Source organism: Abramis brama (assembly GCF_963993115.1).
Source record: "Abramis brama genome assembly, chromosome: 18".
Lineage (NCBI taxonomy): Eukaryota > Metazoa > Chordata > Actinopteri > Cypriniformes > Leuciscidae > Abramis > Abramis brama.
Window position 1 is genome coordinate 6,723,300 of NC_139980.1, and position 24,414 is coordinate 6,747,713.

General features: G+C 37.2%; 1 protein-coding gene across 2 annotated transcripts; it reads left to right on the forward strand.

The window, feature by feature from the left end:
* Positions 1-2,467: 2,467 nt before the first annotated feature.
* thbs1b (thrombospondin 1b) lies at positions 2,468-13,928 on the forward strand. 2 transcript variants are annotated; one of them, XM_084090387.1, is made up of 23 exons: positions 2,468-2,632; positions 2,733-2,820; positions 3,246-3,805; positions 3,885-3,960; positions 4,374-4,463; positions 4,576-4,685; positions 4,806-4,931; positions 5,441-5,537; positions 6,558-6,731; positions 6,821-6,997; positions 7,080-7,253; positions 7,338-7,465; positions 7,963-8,115; positions 8,205-8,423; positions 8,515-8,622; positions 9,065-9,224; positions 9,718-9,836; positions 10,436-10,670; positions 10,756-10,983; positions 11,330-11,601; positions 11,689-11,786; positions 11,884-12,023; positions 12,112-13,928. In XM_084090387.1, exons 2-23 carry the CDS (start codon positions 2,757-2,759, stop codon positions 12,117-12,119), a joined length of 3,516 nt encoding a protein of 1,171 aa, XP_083946513.1. In that variant the 5' UTR covers positions 2,468-2,632; positions 2,733-2,756; the 3' UTR covers positions 12,120-13,928. The 2 variants fall into 2 exon arrangements, with proteins under 2 accessions (XP_083946513.1, XP_083946514.1); XM_084090388.1 differs by having other exon boundaries at positions 4,377-4,463.
* Positions 13,929-24,414: the final 10,486 nt, after the last annotated feature.

Genomic DNA, 24,414 nt, shown 5'->3' on the forward strand with positions numbered 1-24,414 from the left:
ATCTGTGAGCACAATAGACCTGCGTGGCCACGGGACACAGAGAGTAAACACAAAGCAATGATGGGCCTTATGGCTGACTGATGCATAACACTGTAAAAAAATTGCTGTAGTTATGCAGCTATTTGCCAGTAACTTACTGTAGATTTAAATGTATGTTATTTACTGGCAACAGTTTGTTCAAAGTTAAATGAACATTAAACATTAACAAGTCTTTGTCTTTACAGAATAAAACTATAAAATAACCATCTAATGCAAAGCATTCTGGGAACCAGAAATCTTCATCAACCTTTTTCTGTTTTTTTTCCTTCAGATTTTGGTTCCCAGAATGCTTTGCACGAGGCTGTTATTTTAGTTTTATTCTGTAAAGATAAAGACTTGTTAATTTTTAATGTTCATTTAACTTTGAGCAAACTGTTGCCAGTAAATAACATCAATTTAAATCTACAGTAAGTTACTGGCAAGCAGCTGCCAATAATACTGTAATTTCTACAGATTTTTTTTACAGTGAACCTCTTGTATCATCAGTTACCCAGAGAGGTCTCTGAGGTGAGGTTTATAATCACCTCCAAACAATACAGCTAGCACCCCTGTCTGACGTCCCCCAGGATCAGCCAGATTAAACTTTCACTAACTTCTACTGTTCACAACTGAGGCATTCATCACTGTGAAAAGCAAAAATGCTCATTCAGTTGAAGAAGTGTCTTCATTCCTGTTATGTTTCACTGAAAAATCAACAACCACCAAGGTGGGCGTCAGGTCTAAGTATTAGAAGTCTGCAAATCCTCAGTTCAAATAGACTGTTTTGAGTAGGAATGGGAAATGGATGGCTGATCCCTTTTAATCATCTCAACGCGTGCAGTCAGTCAAAGATGCGGAACCTTAAGCAGAAAAACATTACAGCTCCGCATCTCTCACCTTAAAATGTGTGTTCAAATATTTTACGCTTCGGTATGGGTAGATTTTCATACACGCAAGTTAGACATAACAACAGTCATGCTAGTCGCCATATGGGAAACTACAAGGACTGAAAAGTCCAAGTGTAGAAGTGTTTTTTTATGCTGGTTTCAAAAATTTCAGACTTTTAAAGTGTCTTAAGTTATAATTATGTGTATGACTTATATCAACCTAGCATTCTTGTATCTTTGGATAAACAAGTAAACATGATTAAACCACAAAATATATTTAGACAAGAGTCGACTGTACAGATGTGGATTTTAACTGAAATTCTGATATGATTTTTCATAAATGTAAAGCAAGTTGTCTCAAATTTACTATAGCAAGTTGTCAGATGCATTTTAAATGATATAACTTTATACCAATGTACAATTATAAAGTTACTTATGTTTACCGCAGGCTTTATTTTACACATAAATTGAAAAACCCCATTCTAAAACCCCATAGGAAAATCTTGAAGGAACCAGCGTCAAATGAAGTCTTCCAGGTTCTGATGTCATACTTTTTTTATATTTATTGCTGTGATGTCGTGTGAGTGACATGTTTTCCTGGTAAAGACATCATCAGTGAAGGGAAGTCAATGCAAGAGGGACGGGAAGTTTTTATTTTATTTTATTTTATTTTTTATATATATGGCCACAGATAAATCTTTTATAATAATATACAATATTCCATAAAAATAAGAATTGTCCATTTTACTTTAAAATGGTGACTTTAAGGTTACGTTTTAAACAATTTTGAAAATTGTGTTTTATTGTTTCAAAGGGTTTTTGCAAATAAGTCAATAGGCTACTTCATGGCAGCTTAACAACGTCCCACATATAGCCTAATGTGACAAAATACCCCGTTATTAACTGATTTTATGGATTTAAGTTGCTTTAACCGAAAAACAACAGCAACATTTATAGAAATCAACATTGGGACCCATTTGAGGAGAACCAAAGTGCACAAATAAACACAGAACGGCCTCTAGCGGAGACGAAAGTTACTGCAGCCTTTTCTTCACGAGCATCCTATCAGATGCTGCGAATGGTACCGAGCTCTCAGATAAAGCGTTATAAGAAAGTTATAAGAAACACTTTCTCGAAAATAAATTAGCCACTTGAACATGCAAACGTAGCTTTGGTCATTAATTATAGATGGCTTGAAATAAAATACAATATGTAGGCCTACACAAGCGCAGGGTAGAGCCTTCTTCAGTGCCTTTATGAAATAACAGGAATTATTGAATGACTTATTGAATGAAGCCGAACGTCGATACAAAATAATCAGGACCGCGGCAAATAAAAAGGCACTAAACGGAAGCAGCGGTCATGAAAATCATAAGTAGGCTAGCTATGTATGTTTATGGAATGTGTTCGCTGGAATGTGGTGCGTTTTTCCCCTCGTGTATAACTCAGAAAAACTCTCTGTGAGGTAACGCAAGCTCGTCCCTTTTTCCTTCCAGCATCTGATTGGAGGAGACGCGTGCTCAGGAATGTCATGAAACTATTTAAATAGCACTTTGTTCTCTATAGTGATAGTTAGATTGACCACTGTAACTACAGCAAAGTAACATTGAGTGCTGTAGATCGCGAATAGAGAGGAAAATCATTATTTTGAAACGACATTTGATTGACGAATCTTAGGAATTATTTCACTTTTCCCTGGATTTGCTGATGTTTTAAACGCGTTAAAGGTGCGTTTTCCTATTCTTTTTTTTTTTTAACATTGATTGATCAACCTGTTAAGGTTACGTTTTGCTGAATTTTCTATAACTTATACCTTTATGATTCCAGATTGGTAAAAGAATAAGTGACAAAATGAAGTCAAGTGCAATCTTTTTGCTACTGATGCTTTGGAACTGCGAGAGCGCGAGAGTCGCAGGTGAGCGAACTAGACCAACTGATGGCGTTTAGCGTTAGTGAGTGCTGCTGTGGTTTACTGTATAACTAGCTGTTACATATTCAAATAATAATTGACAGTCACTTGTAAATTATCGCAAAATAAACTCAAACGAGGTCAAGGGGTTTTATGTACGAGTTTATTTTGGCTTTCTGTTGGCTACTTTTTGGCTTTCTATACATTATCCCACTTATTTTACGGCTTCTTAACAAAAAAATAATAATAAAATACTGATTCATCTTGATTCTGATTCATGAGCGGTCAGTTATATTTATTCAGAAAATTTTGACCGCTGAATTGACCTATCAGAATCAAGCATTCCAAAGAGCCGTGTAATAAATTCACAAATATACGTTACAGTTTAGTACATTATAATGAGATTTCGTTCACTTCTGAATTCCTGGTAGAAAGTCGAGACGACAACAGTGTTTACGATCTGTTTGAGCTCGTCCAAGTGCCGAGGAAAAACCACGGGGTCACCCTGGTGAAAGGCGACGACCCGTACAGCCCCGCCTACAAGATCCTGAACCCCGACCTGATTCCCCCGGTTCCCGAGAGCGCCTTCAGGGACCTAATCGATTCCATTCACGCCGAGAGAGGATTTCTGCTCCTGGTCAATTTCAAGCAGTTCAAGCACACACGGGGAAGCCTTCTGACCGTGGAGAAGAATGACGGCTCCGGACCCGTTTTCGAAATCGTTTCTAACGGGAAAGCCAACACTCTGGACATTGTGTTTTCCACTGAAAACAAGCAACAGATCGTTTCCATCGAGGAAGCGGATTTGGCGGTGGGACACTGGAAAAACATCACTCTTTTCGTGCAGGAGGACAGGGTTCAGTTCTACGTGGGATGTGAAGAGGTTAACACTGCGGAGCTTGATGCTTCGATCCAGTCGATCCTCACTCAGGAGACCCCAGGTGTGGCGAGCTTGAGGATCGGCAAGGGCGCAGTAAAGGACAGGTTTATGGTGAGTGGACAGTTCACTGTATGAATCTTGTTGCATGGTAAATGCAGCGAGAAGCATTAATAACTTGTGGATTTTTTAGGGGGTGTTGCAAAACGTGCGCTTTGTGTTCGGAACCACACTGGATGCGATTCTGAGGAATAAAGGATGCCAAAACTGTAAGTGTAATTCCGAAAACATGCATGCGAATCAAGAAGAAAAGATGATAAATGAAATCTTTGTGCCCATGTTCATTAGTTTTCTTAAATATGAATAATATTTAAACAAATAATTGTATTCACTTTTAAAAAAAAGAATAAAAAAAAAAGGCCAAACTACACAGGCCGACAATTATTGAGACAGAAAATTATAGAAAATAGATTCGGGCTAAAAAAAATATGAAGAAGCAGCGCATCATGTCATCATTCCACTTGCATTACATTTTGTGCCAGTGAATGAGCAATAGTAATACAAGATAAAAACTTAAAGCTGCCATTCACTGTCATTAGCTTTTCATTCAACTTTTCCATTAGCTCAATATTTTTTATAATAAACTAACTTTAATCCACCTGAATGCCCTTTCCTCTTGCAGCAGTTATGACTGATATCATCACCCTTGACAATCCCATAAATGGATCCAGACCTGCAATCAGGACTGATTACACTGGCCACAAAACAAAAGGTAATCCTTTCTTTTCAGTAATCCATACAAATAAAATGTACAAAATATACACGTAGGTTGAGAACGTGAATGCAATTTTAAACTGTGCAAACTGCATATTTCTTCTATGTAGATCTTCAGATGATTTGTGGTTTCTCTTGTGAGGAACTGGCTGGCATGTTCAAGGAACTGAGAGGTCTTGGTGTGGTGGTGCAAGAACTGTCCAAAGAACTCCGCAAAGTGGTGAGGAGAAAAGTTGCTGCATGTAGATATATTAAACTATATATTGAACTTGTGTAGTGGACATGCTGTAGATTAATACACTCCACATAATCAAACCCCAATGTTTGTTTGGTTTTCCAGATGGACGAGAAAAACGTGCTCATGAATCACATTGGCATTCATGCTGGTGTCTGTATTCACAATGGAATTGTGCACAAAAACAAAGAGGAATGGACGGTGGACGATTGCACGGAGTGCACTTGCCAGGTAAGAACCCAAGACATGTTAGACTCTCAGAGCTGCCTGCTCTGTCATTGAACCACTAATTAGTGTGTTAGCGAGATGAGAGCAATGTCACTGTAGGAGCTATGATACACAGTACTGGTCTTAGTCTTGTCCATTATGGCAGACTTAAGCTGGGTGTATCCATTTCCCTAAACTGCCTAGCCTCTAATTAAAAGTGGGACATGGATGTAACTAAAGGAATACAGTCAACTGAACAAAACCTTATAAACTAAATGTAAAATGATTTGAGTTAAAATATTTTCATGCCTTCAGCCTAGTTTTTCTGCAGTGCCACATCATATCAACACTGAGGAATATTTACATGCCTAATTACACAGACTTAAACACAACTACACTTTACTTAAATCAAAATTGTAATGTTGAATGTGGTGTTGCACTACAGCCAGAGACTATTGTTTTTAATGTCATATGCACTAGTTGTGGCAGATCCTTTAACAAATGATTAATGAGAGTCATTTTGTCAACCGCAGAAGTCTGCAACGGTGTGCCGCAAGATTTCGTGTCCCATAATCCCGTGTGCAAACGCCACAGTGCCTGATGGGGAATGCTGCCCTCGTTGTGGAACCCGTAAGTGCAACTGAGCTGCTTCACAACAACTTTTAGACACTTGTAATTGAAATCATTTTAATAATATAATTTATATGTTGGTTATATATACACTACTGTTCAAAAGCTTAAGGTCAGTACATATTTAAAAAAAAAAAGCAAGGGCACATTAAGTAATCAAAAGACATTTACGTTGGAAAAAAATTACATTTCAGATTTCCATTTGTTACAAAAGATTAGTATTTAAAAGAAATCACAGTTTCCACAAAAATATTTAGCAGCACAACTGTTTTCAATATTAAAATAATAATAAAAGTTTTTTATACTTCACAATGTTACTCTTTTACTGTATTTTTGATCAAATAAATGCAGCTTTGGAGAGGAAAAGATTTATCCCTAGGCTAAAAGCCATGTTCACAAACTGTAAATGTACAAGCGGAAAAAAAACTTTGGTGTAAACTTAAACGTATTGTAAAAAGAGCAACATTTTGACTTTTAAAAGCTTTTTTATTGAAAGAGCTATTGCTACCCAAACATCCACAGTCATTGTTGCGTCACACAATAGACTTCAACTGAAGTTTAACTAATGAATGGAACACTAGAGCTTTGTGCATCACTGAATCGCTAAATGGCCATAATTGTCTAAATTGGTTAAAGAGAGGTGGAAAATTGGTGCTGTTTGGCAGCGACTCAAAAAAGAAACCGCATTCTCCTCACGTCTTGAGGCCTTGCCATGCATAGCAAGAATTTACATTAATATCAGCCTTAAGTGTTTGAACTTATGGCATAATCAAGGGTGTTTGCAAATACCATTTCCACATTTGGAGAAGGACTCAAAGGTATCCCTATGCATTAAGTACACTGACATTTCCCCAGCATTCCAACTGCTTAGTTCATGCCAGGGTTCCCTGGAGTGCTCTGTCTCGAGCTGCCCAGGCTAAATTGAGTCCATTAAGGCCCAGTATTAAAAGCTTTTCTCCATTTTGCTGCTTTAGAAAGAAGGAATAGCTCTGCTATTGTCTTGTTTTGCTCTCTCGACAGCGAGCGACTCCGCTGAGGATGGCTGGTCCCCCTGGTCTGAATGGACCCATTGTTCTGTGTCTTGTGGAAGGGGCATTCAGCAGCGCGGCCGCTCTTGCGACCGCATCAATAACAACTGCGAGGGCACGTCGGTGCAGACGAGAGACTGCTACCTCCAGGAGTGTGACAAGCGCTGTGAGTGGTGTCCAACGACAATAAGCGTCTACAGGTTTTCCTCACAGTCGAGGGGAAAAGTAACAATTTGCATCTTTCATTTTCACCAGTTAAACAAGATGGCAGCTGGAGTCACTGGTCACCCTGGTCCTCCTGCTCGGTCACCTGTGGTGCTGGCGTTATCACTCGCATTCGTCTCTGTAACTCTCCAACACCGCAAATGGAAGGCAAAGATTGCCAGGGTGAAGGTCGGCAAACCGAGAGGTGTGAGAAATCACCATGTCCGAGTAAGTGAACGCCGCGTGTAGTGTTTAAAAAAGAAATGTAAATTGAAAAATCTAATTTTTTTTATTGTATATTTTTTCATAGTCAATGGTGGCTGGGGACCATGGTCACCCTGGGACACTTGCTCCGTTACCTGTGGCGGTGGCGTCCAAAATCGTAAGCGTCTTTGCAATAATCCAGTGCCCAAGTATGACGGCAAAGACTGCGTGGGAGACGCAAAAGCCAGCCAGCTTTGCAACAAACAAGCCTGTCCAATTGGTGAGTTGTAGTGTCACTCAACCCTTCAGATGGTACTAGTCTGTGTTTCCAAGTTAAATCAATCACTTATGTGCATTTCCACAGATGGATGTCTTTCAAGTCCATGCTTTGAAGGAGCCCAGTGTACAAGCTTCCCAGATGGCTCCTGGAAATGTGGAAAATGCCCCACAGGATACACTGGCAATGGAATCAACTGCAAGGATATCAATGAGGTGCAGTCAAAAAGTCAAATCACTTTTAGATTAGATTTATAAAATTATTAGGCCTGGTTTCACAAACAGGGTTTGGATAAAACCAGGATTAGGCCCTAGTTCAATTAGGACATTTAAGTAGCTTTTATAAATGTGCCTTAGAAAAAAACATTACTGGTGTGCATCTTGAGACAAAACAATGGTAGTGACATATTTTAAGATATCTCAGTGCAAGTTCAGTAACTTTAAGTTAACACAGTTCAAAAACAGTTCAAACATGGGACTAGGCTTAAGCCTTGTCTTAGGCCTTGCATTGGTTAAAGGTAATAGAAATGTAAAAATAGAGGAAATCAGCATGCATTGTTAAATGTGAAATATCATCCGATATGTATATCCAAAATCAATCGAAACCAATAAATTGAATAAAATAAAATAAAAATAATACATTTGCTTATGCTCTTATGACTACAATGCATTGGGATGCGAAAATCTCATTATTCATTTTCTCTTCATTACAGTGTGAGGATGTCCCTGATGCCTGCTTTGAATTTAATGGAGTCCATAGGTGTGAGAACACAGTGCCGGGCTACAACTGCCTGCCATGCCCCACTCGCTACACCGGCCCACAGCCGTTTGGTCGAGGAGTGGAGGACGCTGCTGCCAAGAAACAGGTAAATGAGAGAACACAGATAGATTACAGATTACCAGCGTGCACCTGCTCATGAACTGATTCACGCTGACTGATTCATCTTTGCTGCAGGTGTGCACGCCTCGTAATCCCTGCCTCGATGGAAGCCACGACTGCAATAAGAACGCTCGCTGCAACTACCTGGGCCATTTCTCAGACCCTATGTTCCGCTGTGAGTGCAGACCTGGCTTTGCTGGAAATGGACACATTTGTGGAGAGGACACTGATCTTGATGGCTGGCCTAATGCTGATCTTGTGTGTGTCGAGAACGCAACCTATCACTGCAAAAAGGTTGGCATATAATGGCTTCATTTGTTATTTAAAAAATACAAATAACATCATTGTGGCTATTTTAAATGTTCATACTCTATTCTTTTTGAAGGACAACTGCCCCAATCTTCCCAACTCTGGGCAAGAGGACTACGACAAGGATGGAATCGGTGATGCTTGTGATAATGATGATGACGACGATGGCATTCCTGATGACAGGGTAAAAAATATAGTTGCAATACTGTCCACTGTATATATTCCACAGATGCTTAATCCAGTCAAGTGAATATTTGTTCATTTTGCACAGTGCATGAATGAAGAGAAAAAGTAAAGCCGTTTGAAATTCAGGCTGAGGTGTGGAAAAAAAATGCTGTGTAAAGTAAACTCAGTTTCTCTTGGAGACAAACCTCAAATTCCACCGAAGAAGTACCTTTCTGAAAGACCTGCAGTGTATCTTGCTAATCCAATATTATCCTTGGTCCAAATCCTAAAATAAGGCTCGCTTTTATCGTTGCGCTCCTCTAAATAGACCTACACAGCCGCAGCCAAATTACAAGCCTAACATCTATAAGAAATAACCTACATGTGAGAGGGCCCTGTGAAGAGTTGCTTTGCCATATTTCTCCATCTGAAGTTCTGAACTGTGGTCTCTTTTAAAATAGGACAACTGCCCACTCATCTTCAACCCAAGACAGTACGACTATGATCGCGATGACGTGGGAGACCGCTGCGATAACTGTCCGTACAACAGTAACCCAGACCAAACTGACACTGACAACAATGGTGAAGGTGACGCCTGTGCTGTGGACATTGATGGAGATGGTACGAAATTGCTCTTTATTTATCCATACACTGAAAAAAACGATTTGTTGAATTTACTAAAAAAAATGATGGTAAGTGGTTCCACACAATTGATTTAAGCTACATTTAAACAAATGCATTAAGTTGAACTAAAATTTATTAAGTTCAACTTAATGCATTTCTTTAAATGTAGCTAAAATCAATTGTGTGGAACCACTTACCATAAACATTTTTAGTAAATTCAACGAATCATTTTTTTCAGTGTACATGGGCCATTCCTTGACAAACCTGTCAAGAAAATATTCATAATTCACTCCATAATCAAGAAATTACTAAATAAACTGTTTTGTTTTTTTTTCATTATCACATTTAGCATATTTTACCCCAGCAATTATCAATATCATAATAAATCCTGATTTTTTTAAGTGAAATCTTGACAGGTTTAATGAGAATCCTCTCTTGCTCAGAGATAAATGTCATTCAGTCTTCACCATGATATCATTCTTTTTGACAGGTATTTTGAATGAGAATGATAACTGCCCATATCTATACAATGTCGACCAGAAAGACACTGATCTCGATGGAGTCGGTGACCAGTGTGACAACTGCCCTCTGGAACACAACCCAGATCAGGTATGTATATGTATGTGAGACTTAGAACGAGTGAGTGAATATAGCAGGTGTTTTCAAACCATTATATAAATCCACAGAGATCTATGTGCTGTTCAGTTCAGCTGCTAAAAAAATACCCAGAGGGTAGTCTCAGTCTTTACTAAGCTATGTATGGGAGGAGTAAATCCTCTTCTCCTTGAAGCCAAAGCCACACGAGAAAGCAATAGGAGGCTTTTCAGGTACACTCACTAGTGTTCAATTAACCCAAAGGATATGTGGAGGTAAAGAATGGTTATTAGTGAGGAGTGAGAGATTTGCCGTTGGGTTTATGCATGCCCTGTCGGCACTCAATCCCTGCGGATCACACCTGTGCCATGGTTAACTGAAGAGAAGGAATGCACCCCTCCTTTCCTCATTAGACTCTGAAATGTGACTGTGGTAGTGCCAAGCTTTAGGAACATGAGATTACTTTTTGAGAAATCCTACACAGATGGGCCAACTACAACAGATCTTTTTTGTGAAAAAAGTGGGAATATTTTAATTGAGAAAAGCCATAGAGATTCACTTGAAAAACAGTGGGATTTAGATGCTTACTGATTCTGCACTCTCACTCTTAACAGCTCGACTCTGATTCGGACCGCGTTGGAGATAAATGTGACAGCAACCAGGATATCGATGAGGACGGTCACCAAAACAACCTTGACAACTGCCCGTACATCCCCAATGCGAACCAGGCTGACCACGACAAGGATGGTAAAGGAGATGCCTGTGACTACGATGATGATAATGATGGCATCCCTGATGAAAAAGACAACTGCAGATTGGTTTTCAATCCAGATCAACTGGATTCTGATGGTCAGTTTTGCCTCTGAATATTCATAACTATTGCATTTATTAATATAAAGATTTATACTTACGAGTTTAACTTCTTCATTTGTAGGCGACGGACGCGGTGATGCCTGTAAAGACGACTTTGACCAGGACAATGTCCTAGATATCTATGATGTGTGTCCTGAGAACTTTGACATTAGTGTTACAGACTTCCGCAAATTCCAGATGGTACCTCTGGATCCCAAGGGCACTTCTCAGATTGACCCCAACTGGGTGGTGCGTCACCAAGGAAAAGAACTGGTTCAGACAGTCAACTGCGACCCCGGCATTGCTGTTGGTACGTCTAGTCTTAAAAAAAATGAAAAAAATAAAAATACAATAAATAGAAAAACCTTGCACATCTAAAAAAAATACTGGGCAGTGTGTAAGATATAAAGTAATATCATAAATAGAGAAGAAAAATCCCACAGAACCATAGCTTGCAAAAACTGACAATATTAATGCAACTTTTTGGTCACTATTCATGAACGAAAACTAAAATGAAAACCAACTGAAAACATTTTAATCTACTGAAATAGAAATAAAAAATGAATGAAACTCACAATTGCGAGAAAAAAAGTCAGAATTTTACAAAGAGCAAGCAACAACAAAATTCTGACCTGTTTTTCTAATTTTCTTCAAAGGTTTTGATGAATTCAATGCAGTCGACTTCAGTGGAACATTCTTCATCAACACAGAGAGGGATGATGACTATGCCGGCTTTGTTTTCGGATACCAATCCAGCTCTCGCTTCTATGTGGTCATGTGGAAACAGATCACACAGACCTACTGGTCCAACACACCTACCAAAGCACAGGGTTACTCAGGGCTATCAATCAAAGTGGTTAATTCCACCACAGGGCCAGGCGAGCATCTGAGGAATGCCCTTTGGCACACCGGAGACACTCCAGGACAGGTACGTCTCACTACAGGTCACTGTGATGAAGTCAGGTTTGAAAGCTGTCATACGAATACCAACATTTCTGAACTCAATTCATTTTAGGTGCGCACACTGTGGCATGACCCGAAGAACGTGGGATGGAAGGACTTCACTGCGTACAGATGGCACCTGACTCATAGACCAAGAACTGGACATATGAGGTATATTTTAATTTATATCTACTGAGGACATATTGTTATTGATTTGTCCTCTGAGGATATTTTAATGTGCTAACAACATTTTCTCTACAAATTTCAGAGTGGTCATGTATGAAGGCAAAAAGATCATGGCAGATTCTGGCAGAATTTATGACAAAACATATGCAGGCGGAAGACTGGGTCTCTTTGTCTTCTCACAAGAGATGGTGTACTTCTCAGACCTCAAATACGAATGCAGAGGTGAGTGTCAACACATCCCATAGGCATCCAAATAAATATTTACATACTCTATAGCATTAACACTTTCTGTCTTTCGCTTCATTTTCAGATGTGTAATTGCACAGTCAGGAAGTTTATCAAAGAATGCACCTTTCCATATAATTATGTATTCCGGGCAAAGTCCAGGGACAGATTTGATTCTACTTGTTCTGCTCGCGCACTGGTGGAGTGAGAAAGCAGGAGGTCAATTTCAATGTAATTGTCACTGGTTGGGATAGATAACAAGTGACTGCCGATTCAGAATATCTGGACTCCTCCACCATTAGCAGGTAGAGCAGAAGAAAGTCTTCCTCGCTTTGCTTAATTGGGAAGACTGAGATCTCTCTCTGAAAAACCTCATTCAGCTCTGTGTGGGAAGAGCTCCCAACAGACAGCTATGCACTTCAAAACCTTTATTCTCTCTCTCTCATGTGTTTTCATGCTCTCTTCCTGAAAAGATCTCCAAATTATTGCTACTTAAGAGAGAGCAAAACCCTTTTAAAAAGATTACTATTGTAATATTCAGTATTTATCAAAACCTTAAACCGATTTCTTGACTAGGAACAAAGCAATGAGAATGTTTTAAGATATTGAAGCAATCAACAAATTATTAAACAAAATATATATATATATTTTTTTTTTTTGCTGACAGTCTAAGCAGGGGATTTTTAAGAGGACCAATCTGTCATTTATTGAATTTGATCTAAATTTCTGTTTGTCTATTTAAAAGTTTTGCTTGGCAGTGGCTAATCTTAAGTATAATGTACATTCATAAAGGTCTGGCAGGAGATAACTCTTGGTTTAGTGGGCATAGTTTTCTCAGGGCTAGATGGTTAAACCATTTTAACAATACATTAGAAATGGCATAATGAAAGTTTGTATGAAGAGCAATTGGACAGACCCAGGATAGAAGATTCTCCGTTACAGGAAATGATTTAGCCACGTACGGATACTAGATTACCAAGTACTCTAGCCTTCTTCTCAAATAAAATACGAGGTTTGATTTGAGATGCTAATTTCTAAGGGAATGTTGAGTTTAAGTCTTTTAGACTTAATGCTTTTCGCATTTGGCTAGACTGTGCTGTGATTTTGCTTCGAGAAGCACAAGAGAGGGTCTTGCTAAAGATAAGCCTCGTTAAAAAACAACTATTTCAACATTTAAAAAAAAAAAAAAAACTTCACAACCAAGGGCCTGTCCAATACTACTCGTCCAAGCCTTTCCAGTCAAGAACCATTCATCCATCACTTCCAAAGGAGATGATCTTCTGACCTGTTTGCCTTTTCTGTAAGAGAGAGAGATAAAGGAAAACTTTAATGTACAAATATTACCTCATTGCTGTTTTGTAATTTGATCAAACAAAAGCTTTTAAATACTTATTCCTTTGCTTAAAGAAAACAAATTTGGTTGCCTTATTGCTACTGTAGCACAAGTTGTAAATAGTATATAGAACAAACAGCCAGCCCCACATCCCAATGGAAAATAGAGTAAAACGGGAGACAAAACTTTTTTTTAGGAATACATTTGCCAGTGCTTCAATGTCCAGTACCTTTTTTTTTTTTTTAAGTCGATAAATTATTGCTCTATTTGTTGTCTCTGTTTGTAAGACTGTTTCATATGTGTGTGTAGATAAATGCTATTTAAATAATTTATCACGGAATGCCACCTGAGAATGATGCATTTCCGTCTGTATAAACAGTTTGCACACTGACGTGAGGATGTTCTGTTCTTCATTGTTTGTATCTTTATTGTGTTGTTATTTTTGTACATTTAGTGATGCTTGACTGTAAACATTTTTACTTAGTTACACAATGCTATTTTTATGTTATAGCAATTATTTTGGTACATACTTCAGAATAATAAACAGATGATAGACATTGTAAAACAGATGTTTATTGGCTGTGGCTGCTTTTTATTACTGCGTGTTTGTGTCTCATGAGAATTTAGTTGTGCAAAAGCAAGTCTAAATGAATGAAATCTTCTGTGCATGGCACGAAAGGTCAAAGTGATTATAAAACAAGTTCTTAAAGGGTATAACATGTGCTTGAAAGCAAACTGCTACATGGCAGAAATACCTTATAAACTCTCAAAATAGATTATGTAGACCAAGGTCAATATTAGTTCCAAGTTGAAGGCTGAGACAAGTCCACCTACTTTTTCTGAAGACAGGCATACATCTTCAGAAGAAGTGTGGAATGTTACAGCAGCGCCTCTCCTCAGGGTTAATCTTTTAATTCCTCGCTCGCCTGTGGGGAGAGCGTGAACCTCCCTGACCCACTGTGTGGCATTCTGGGTATACTCAACACAGATCTGGCTGATTTAGTGCTCCTCTGACAGGTGCGGGTCTGTAAACACGTTCATATCACACTGGCCAGGGATCAGAGAAGATCTCAGGGTTACGGTGGAGATCCAGAGACAATATGGGCACAAGATTGCAAAATTGGCCAAAATTCCAACAGGCAAAAACTGTTAGAGAGACCTTAATGTGATATGTATATATCATGGAGATGATCTGCTTACTGGGAGGTTTAAGTCTACTTCTAAGTCTGCTTTTTTGGTCATGTTCCATAACTTTTGTGTTTTTATGGTGGTCAGCCCTCCCATTCATATTTACGACTTAAATAAACGTGCAATAAAAATAACGTTTTTGCTATATGAATAGAAGCTGTAAATTCAAAATGTCTGAGGTACTGTCTGGTTATATATAAATCTTGAGGTTGTTTCTTGAGGCGGTAAAAACAGTAATACTGCTCTGTTCAACAGACAGAGGTTTTAGTTCCTAAGTCTGAATTATTTTTAAATTTAGTGTGTGTGCTGATTTTTTTTGTTTTGTTATAAAACTAGAGATTTGGGCAGTAATTTAGCCTGGTAAATGTCATGGTTTCTCACCAAAATGATCTGTGTGGTTTTTAAATGTGTTGCCATATATACTCAAACATAAATATAAAATATCTGAAAGAAATGAAAGTGTATAAGTAGCATCAGAGAGAACACTGTAGTTTGCAATACAGTTTTGGGTCTATATACAAATGTTTATTTTTTTTACATCTCTTATGCTCACAATGGCTGCATTTATTTGTTCAAAAATACAGTAAAAACAGTAATATTGTAAAAAATTTAAAAATAGAAAAAAAAAATCTATTTTAATATATTTGAAAATGTAATTTATTCCTGTGATGGCAAAGCATTATTACTCCAGTCTTCAGATTTGCTGCTCAAGAAACATTTCTCATTATCAATGGTGAAAACTATGTTGTGCTGCTTAATATTTTTGTGGAAACCACGATACATTGTGTGACACTTATTCTGAACAGAAAGCTACAGCTATTGTGGCTTTACTGTGGTAATTTTGACCAGTTAGCATCTAACAATAGGAAAAGTGTGATGCCATTCTTACATCTGTAATGTCAATTTTCTTTCTCAGTTGAACAATATGAAACCACTGTGCATAGTGCACAGCATCCCACATGTTTATTTAGAGTGTGCAATAGCATGAAATGTCTATTTCAAGGTGAATGTCTACTGTAAACTGTCTGTGACAAAAAGGAAGCCAGAGACTAATAATTTACTATTCATTAGGGCACTGGCACAAGATGAGAGGCCGTGCGGGAAGTTGAAAGGAAGTAGCTCTAGCTTTTAATTTCCTGCAGTGAGCGCGCCTGCTAACTCATGGTTAAAGCGGATCCTGTAATTCATGCAGCTCCCACCACTTTACTGTATCAGACAGCAACAAACAGATCAAATCACTGCAAAGCTACATTACATGTCAAAATAAAACAGCACATGATGAATTATGACTTTCATGCTTATTTTCATCAAAGTGAAAGTTGCAGGAAAAGTAAACAAACTTTTGGATTTACATTGGATGTGAATATTGTATTATTAATTGGTCATAACATTTGATCTGATCGCCAACTATAGGTCACAATAACAGACAAATACAATCTGCTTAAACAACTAATATACACAAAGTGATATATTTCCATGTCTTTATTGGAAAAAAAGGATGTACTGATTGTATAAATATAAATGCCCAATATTAAAATGATGAAAATTTAAAAAATGAAACACTAAAGACTAAAATTTGTTGTTTTATACATAAATTAATGTAGGCATCACAACATTATAATGCACAGTACATTCATTTAAAGATTACATTTATTAGTGTTAATAATCATCTTTTAAAAGATAAACTGAGTGTTAAATGGCAGCAACGGTAATCTAAATCTAAAAGTAGGAGAAATGAGCATGAACTATTAAATATCTACTATGATAACTGATATAATACTGATACATCATGCATCCCTAAAAATACATAAATAAATCTATGGCAAATTCAATGGTTCGCATCAGTGTTGTTTTAGTATTATTTATATGTTATTAAAGTAGCCTATGTATTCATCTTTTGAATTAGCTTTTATTTTCATAGTTTCAGTTTTCGTTTTAATTTAAGTTTTAGGACATTTGTTATGTGCTTTTGTAATTATCTCAGTTTTAGTTTAGAAATTCAATTTCAACTTATTTTTTTTAGTTGCCAAGTCAAGTCAACTAGTTTTTTTAAGTTTGGGTTTTTCATCTAATATTTATATTTTATTTTATTTCAACTTTATTTCAATTAGTGAAAACGATTTTTAATAGTTTTAGTTAACAATAACAACACTGGTTCGTATTATGTTTTCTTGCAACTATATAAGGATGTGGTTGCCATTCCACCAAAGGCAGAAATCAGAAAGTGCCACTAACCAGTTATTTGAATGCCTAGATTAGGTTCAAAGATCTCATTTAGCCACAGATGCTGGATGATCATTTTCTAAAATGTGACTTTGAGAAACAGGGTATCTTAAAAAGATATAACATGAAAATCTGGACTTCAAGCTTGAATCCAGTCCTGTTAGGACTGAAGAGTTGCTAAGCAGTAAAAAAGAAAGACTGACGCTTCAGCAAGAGCATGTTGTTACCGTTTACAACCACACGCTGCCCTCACAGATGTGTGAAATACCAGGCTTCCCCGCCATATGCATACATCCTAGTACTAACCGTGCTCTCCTGCAGCCCACTTGACTTAGCGTGAGAGGGGATGTTACACCTACAGCTGTTTGTTTTTCCATTTTGTTTCAAGCACGGGAAAAGGGCCGACAAGGTTGTGACATCATATGCTTGCTTTGTGACAGACAGCTGAGAAGCATTACTTCGCGTGTAGAGATCGCCACTTTCAGTCACCCTGAAGAGAAACACAAGTCATAAATGGACACATTCATTCTGGCCTGACAGAACAGAAGAGCTCTCTGTATACCTACTTTCCATAGCATAACACAGTTTGAGGAGTATGTTATGACACACATGTCTCTATTAAAGTGAACTGCATCTCTTTAAACTGGATCAGGTTTCACAGCTCCTGTAAACACAGTAGTACTCACTAAGCATTGCACAACAATGGTCACATTAGATGCTCTGTACAAATGCTAGTAAACGGTAATATTGAATAACTAATGTTTTAGATCAAATATGGTCAGGTATTTTTGTTTATTTTGACTCCTGCAATAGAAAGAGTTACAAACGAAGCCGCAACAGAAGAATCAACCATTGTGTATCGGACCGACAGACAGTAGTGAATACATCGATATTCTTGAACGAATCGGTTGAGTAAATGATTCAATGACTCACTTGTAAAGTGAATGAATCAGTGTTTTGGACGAATCAGTTGAAGGAACGATTCAATGACTCAATCATTTGTTTTGAATCTGTTGAAAGAATTATTTAGCTCACTCATAAATACAGTCCCTTGTCGCTACCAAGCGGCAACCTCCCTGTCTCTCTCTTGAAACCAACACGGAAGTGAATTAAACGGCAATTCATCGACTGGCCGCTTGAGGCTGGGTGCAGAAGTGAGTCAAATCTATATCTCCCCCATGTTAAAATACCCAACTTTACAGCAGAAAAAAAAACACATTTACAGCCTGGTGCAAAAAGTGGCTTTGGTCTATATAGCTTATTTTTCCCTTCATGACAACTGTGAGGGGGGTGAATTTTTTTATAACTCATCAGTTTACATTATATTAAGCTTTAAAGTTCTGCATAATTAAGGGTGTCCACTTTTGAGTGACAGGTGGATTCCCACTGCAGTGGTCATTAGTCATCATTAGCCGTTTGTCTGCTGTTTGTTAGCTGTCACTTTACCTCAGCTAATTGTCTGACTGTAAAAATAAATAAATTCGGGAGTGACGCGCTACCAAGATGGCGACGGTCGGCCACGCCCACTTTAGGCTTCAAAAACGGTCTTCAGAAACCTACGGGTGACGTCACGGACACTACATCCATATTTTTTTTACAGTCTATGGTCGCTACCTACTGGTAATGATGTAATATTTTCTTGTCATGATTAAAGTTACGTAGTGCAGTTTGTGGGGTTGACTGGCACAGTATTAAAACAAAATGATTCATTTTATGATTATTAATTTAAATATTACATTTCTGAAATATTACTAATTAGGTTAATTCTAATGATTAATTAGATGATTAAAGGCACACTATGCAGGATTTGTACCTTAATATAACAGCTTCGAAATCATTTTGATGGTAAACGAACTCGTAGTAGAATCATCCCGATAGCATAAGAAAAATGCATATCGATCAACCATCTCTAGATAATTTTAAATAGATAATAAACAGGCGGCTAGTTTTCATTTGTGTTTCGATTATAAATATCACTTTACCTCAACGGCCTTTGACTGTTTAATGCCTTGATAAGACCAAAATATTCAGATGTTACATCTGACAACACCATAATATGACCCATAAATGAACCCAACAACCCCAGTCTCCTGTGTTAACAATGAGTTGATTTAAAGTCAATCAGTTTAACTTTAGACAATTGTCTTCTGATGATCTCCATTAATACACTGGGTGAATCACCTCAGAAATTAAATTCCTTTCTGTTAACTCATCTGTTACCTAAGCTCTGAAGCAGATCCTCCAGTGTTTGAACAGTGGGAGTGGCTGTCTGGATAAGATGGATGAACTGAGGTGCCGTGTTGCATAAGGTCTGGCCAACAGTGTGCACTTCTTAGGCATTTTACAGCAGTCCATCTGTAAGTGACCACCACAGACAGCTGAGAGATGCCTCTCTGCCACAATATTTACCCTGCAAATGTTTTGGTTTCCATATTTGAAACTGATAGAGAATCACACTGTATACTTGTTTAAAGCTTTACTTCAAAACAAGTCAATTAAATGTAAAATGTATATAACCTATAGTATATAAACTATACTATATATATAGTTTATTTTATTCTGTTTTTATATACTAGATTTCTCTTTTTACTAATTTCATTAGTAAAAGAAATAAATATACATGCTAAGACTTGTTCTACTTCCAGGGAACTTTCGCCCATTCGGTATGATACCGAAGAACAGAGGAGCGAGTGAACAAACATGAGGGCTAATATTGGGTTGCGCACATCCCTATTTCCCGAGCACTCTCTGCGGGACCGGACAAAAGGCCCACAGTAACGTGAGCCTGCGGAGTGCAGGTCTCTTTGCCTCAGATGCATGAATGAGCTCCTTTAGAGAATGAGGCTGGAGCGAACACCTCACAGCAACACATAGTGGTGAACGAGATAAAAAACACACACTCTCACACACATAATCCTCCTCGGGCTCTCACTCGAACAATGAACATTAGACCTACAACACTGCCAACACTTGCAGCTCAGCAGCTGTGCCCATCTGATTCAGTCGCTCAAAGGAGAACGCTGCATATCTTTAATATGAAACTAGAGCTTTGTCCGAACAGCTACTTTACTGAAACAAATACTTGTTGCTGTTGTAGCCACTGTTCAAATCAACACCATCTATTGATCCAGTTTCTCATATACACTTAGCAGGAACAGGCACTGAAAGAGAATAGCGCAGCTTTTGTCCCCAGTGTGGGAAATTTCTGCTGATTTCAACAAACCCCAGAATGCTGCCCACCAGGTGAGAGCTCTATAGAAAATTTGTCAACAAAATCTTTGTGCATGAACACCTGGTTTGTTCATGTTTAGACATTCAAATCAGTGTTGATTTCACTACAGTGTACTGGTCTGAAGAAGACAGTATTTGATAGTTTTTCCTCACAGCGGAGGGTGGCTCATTTTTTGTCCAAAACTATTAATTTATACAAAAATACATTAAAAAGGCAATTCATACATATAATGACTTGAATTCACATCTTTCTATGAGAAGCATGTTTTTAAAATTAAGGCATAAAGTAAAAAAATGTGAGACAACTGTCCTGATTTCATAATGAAGAAAAAAGACTTATTAAAATAATTAATCAAATTAAGCATTTTGCCATAATATTTTATAATTTCTTTAAAAAAAACAAAACAACAACAGTGAAACAGTTTTGTTAAAATATTATTAATATTATTTTTGGTAAAAGGTTGTAAAATATCACACACACATTTCCAATGGCTGCACCACATGACATTTTTAGAGTCAATATTTTTCAAACCAAATAAAGCCAAAATATATACAAAAAGTAACTTTCTAAGAACTTGGCACATGGGTTTTTAAAATACTTTTCCTTTCCTTTATCTTGGACACTCCTATTTGTTTTTGACCCAAGTATCCTGTGCAAAAATCAAAACAATCCATGTGGAAACTGTGGAAAAAGGTGTTTTCAAGCTAGGGTGTTGGACAATATTACTCATATATAACCGCAAAGCAAGGGGATAAAATATTGAGGCACATATCCACTTGTGGGTTGAAATCTAACGATCGTTCCTCTGGTGACACTCCAATAATTCACCTTTTGAAACGAAACCAAAGTTTTTGCAAAGTCTCTCCATCAAACCTGTCTGTGCTCACTTACATTCCCACATGAGCGATATCACACCTTGATCTGAGACATCTGCGCACATTCCTGCAGCTCGCTCCCAAATGGAAGTGTTTGAAAGGAACGAATTGATCAAAACAAGAGGGCCCATATGCACTTAAACTTTGCATAACATGAAAAAAGGATGCTGGGAATGTTTTCACTAGCATTCAAGTCCACTGCTGATCCAGGGTTCCTTCGCTTGCAAAGCTTTGCTTATCGTCACCCCCATCATCCAACCATCTATCCAAACATAGACAATCTCTAGTTGATCTCATCCGCTCTGTCTCGTATCACACACCTGCGGTAGATAAAACTGAATGTGGGATGACATTCATTTTAAAAAATGGGAAGAACATTCGGATGTTTTTGCTCAAATTGAACATGGCTGTAAAAACATTGACAGCAAATGATTTCAATATTACACGTATATTGCACGTTTGGCATATATATTGTTAACTGTTAACCTGCTCTCCGTATTCATGTCTGAAATATAATTTTTTGGGGTTCTTTGCCAAATACGCTCCTAATTTGTGGTCATGCTATGATATTCATCACTGAGAACAAAAAGACAACTGCTGATCACACGTTACAAAACCGCCACCAACCACAGATAAAACCCTTTCACACAGAGATCAGCTGTGTATGTTTGCAGATTTTCCAAAGCCTGTGATTACAGAGCTAATTACCAGCATTCCTCGTGGACTGTTTAGAGAGCAGCACAAACACTAAACACCTTATTCTGAGCCTTGAGCTGCTGCTGCACTTTTTAATGCTTTACACAGACATTGTAATGCTTTATCTGGGTTGTAACTAACAAGGACAAAACAGCATTGTACAAAAATTCAGTTTGCTGTCAATATGCATACTGTAGCCTATATAATTATCACCTTATCAATTAATCTATAACATTCATAATATTACTAATTGTTATTATTGTTGCTGTTTACTAGTACACTGTAAAAAATTATCGTGATTTTAACAGTAAAAGACGCTACAGTAGCGTGTAAAATGCTACAGTGAAAAACTGTTAATTGGTTAACAGAAAGTTTCCTTACTATATACGGTAAATAACTGTGATAGATCTAATGGTACATTTAATGTAATTTTACCGTAAAATACCATTAAATTTCCAGTTTTTGGAAGTGAAAACGAACAAGTCATTGTATAATTTTCACTGAAAAACTGTAAATTGACATTCCCACAATTCCCTGCGTGACACTTCACATTTGATGTATTTTTGTTGAAATAACTATGTTTCGTCATAGTTTTCTTAGTTTTTTCTAATCAGTTATGTACATTAGAGTTTTGTGTTACATTTAATGCTGTTTAATGTTGTACAAAACAGAAATTAATACTTCAATTAACATTGTAGCAGATAAAGTCTGTAAAACCTAAAATGTTGCTACCGTATTTTTTACGGGAAATTTCCGGTAACCACAGCTGCCAGTTTTTTAGTTTTTTTTTACAGTGTATTTCTTTTATTCATGCTAAAGAAAAGTATGAGGCTAATCATAGAAGCTCTTTGAAAGCCTCAGCATTGTTTTTGTGGGAACTGTCCCAAAAAATGGAAAATGTCACTAGCTAAAAAATCTCAAAGGGGGAAAATTTCACTCGAGGGAAACAATCAAAACATTATGAGCCCAAACCAGTGGTAGAAAACATTGAGTCTTATTTAAGGAGCGTGTTGGCTTGAGAAAACTGTAGAGCTGGCCAGCAATGACAGAGTCCAGGATACCCACCAGACAAATTTATAGCACAGAGCTTTGAACCACCTTGAGGCTATCAGGAAAATACCTGGGCATAATACATTTAGTGAAACAGCTTACTGGAAATACTTGCAACAACAAAAAAAAAAAAACTGTTATACTTTTATTCTATAAATGGTACCTCACCATAATCATTGATATTAGAAATAAATAATTCTCTGGCCTTCACGAGTGGGTTCTCCAGTCACTGAAGAGTGTTTGATGACCCGACGTTTGACATGTCGCTTGCACAGTAGATGCTGAAAATTAATAGTTCTGACTTATACATTACATGTGTTTTCCAATGCCTCGTATAATAGCAGTTTACTTTCCATGTAGAAAGTTATTAGTGTCAAATGCGACAAACACTTCAGATTCACCTCATTTTGGGGCCTAAATGATTTATAGTTATAACTCTGTGATTAAGTATTGTTGAAAATGCAATTGAGAGAGGTGAATCCAAAAGCTATATAGCAAGATACAACCTAAACACCTTGAATGACCATAAAAAGGCTCTAATCCTAGTATGTTGTTGAGCTGATGTAGTCAAGACTGGTATTAGCTGGTTGTATAATGGTTAGGTTGACTTTTGGACTAAGCTTGATAGTTGTTGAAGGACCACCTTCATGCTGAAGGATGTTGATCCAGGTACACATCCTTGGTAAAATCATGGCCCCTGTAATAGGTCAATAAAGAATCACTGGCAGCACAGCTGCACGCTAACAGAAACAACAGCAATTTACTTGAGTCTACTTGATCTGTGAGCCAGACAGCACAAATACACAATTGCATGCTTTCTATTTTTAAGTCTGGTGTTATAAATGACATAAAAGCCCTCTAATTACACCGTTTAGAATATTTCAAGCGTTCCACTTTAGTAGCGCAGCTTTTGTAGAATTATCTGCACATGCATCTTAAAATTAAAGAGGGTTTTTTTTTTTTTTTGTCTTGCAAACCACAACACAAAGTGATTTTTTTTTCCTCTTCTGCTCCTGTTGGAAGGTTTAAAGCTGTTTGCTGAACACTCTTTGTAGGACATACAGCTTTAGTCAGACAAACAGTAGTCAGACAAAACAAAAAAATGATTTTATCATTAGTTGCATGTTGTAAAAAAAAAACTAAAAAAAAACATTTATTTCAAACTATATACTACAAATCCATTAACATATTTACTGACATATTGCTTGAGAATTACTGATATAATTATAATTAAACTTTATTTGGAGTACTTCTTTATTGCACATTGTACATTTCTTAATATTAGGCCTTAAAATGTGTTTAATATTACTATTAGTAAGGATAGTATGATCTCTGTTTAATATCAGTCTTTAAATGCAAGCTATTTAAAGTGTACCTAAAGTACACTTGCAATAGTTCCACTTTAGCACAGTCAAATATATTTAAGTAATCTTAGTTGAACTTCAGCACTATTTCTGGATAACTAAATTGCATTAATGACATAATTAGTTGGTCCAATTTAGCAGACTTTTAGTATACCAATTTAGTATACTAAAAGTACAATTGCAGGTTATTTATATTAAGTACATAAATATGTAAATGTATTTGTAGCATAAAATAACTGTATTTCAAATACGTTTTAGTATATTTATTTTTGACTATAGGGCTGTCAACAAAATTTCAGATTGTCTAACACAACATCTGTTTGGCCAACAAAATCTCATTACAAACATAAACCGTTAATGTAAATAAACTCAGCAAAAATAAATAAAAGAAATGTCCCTTTTTCAGGATACTGTATTTTAAAGATAA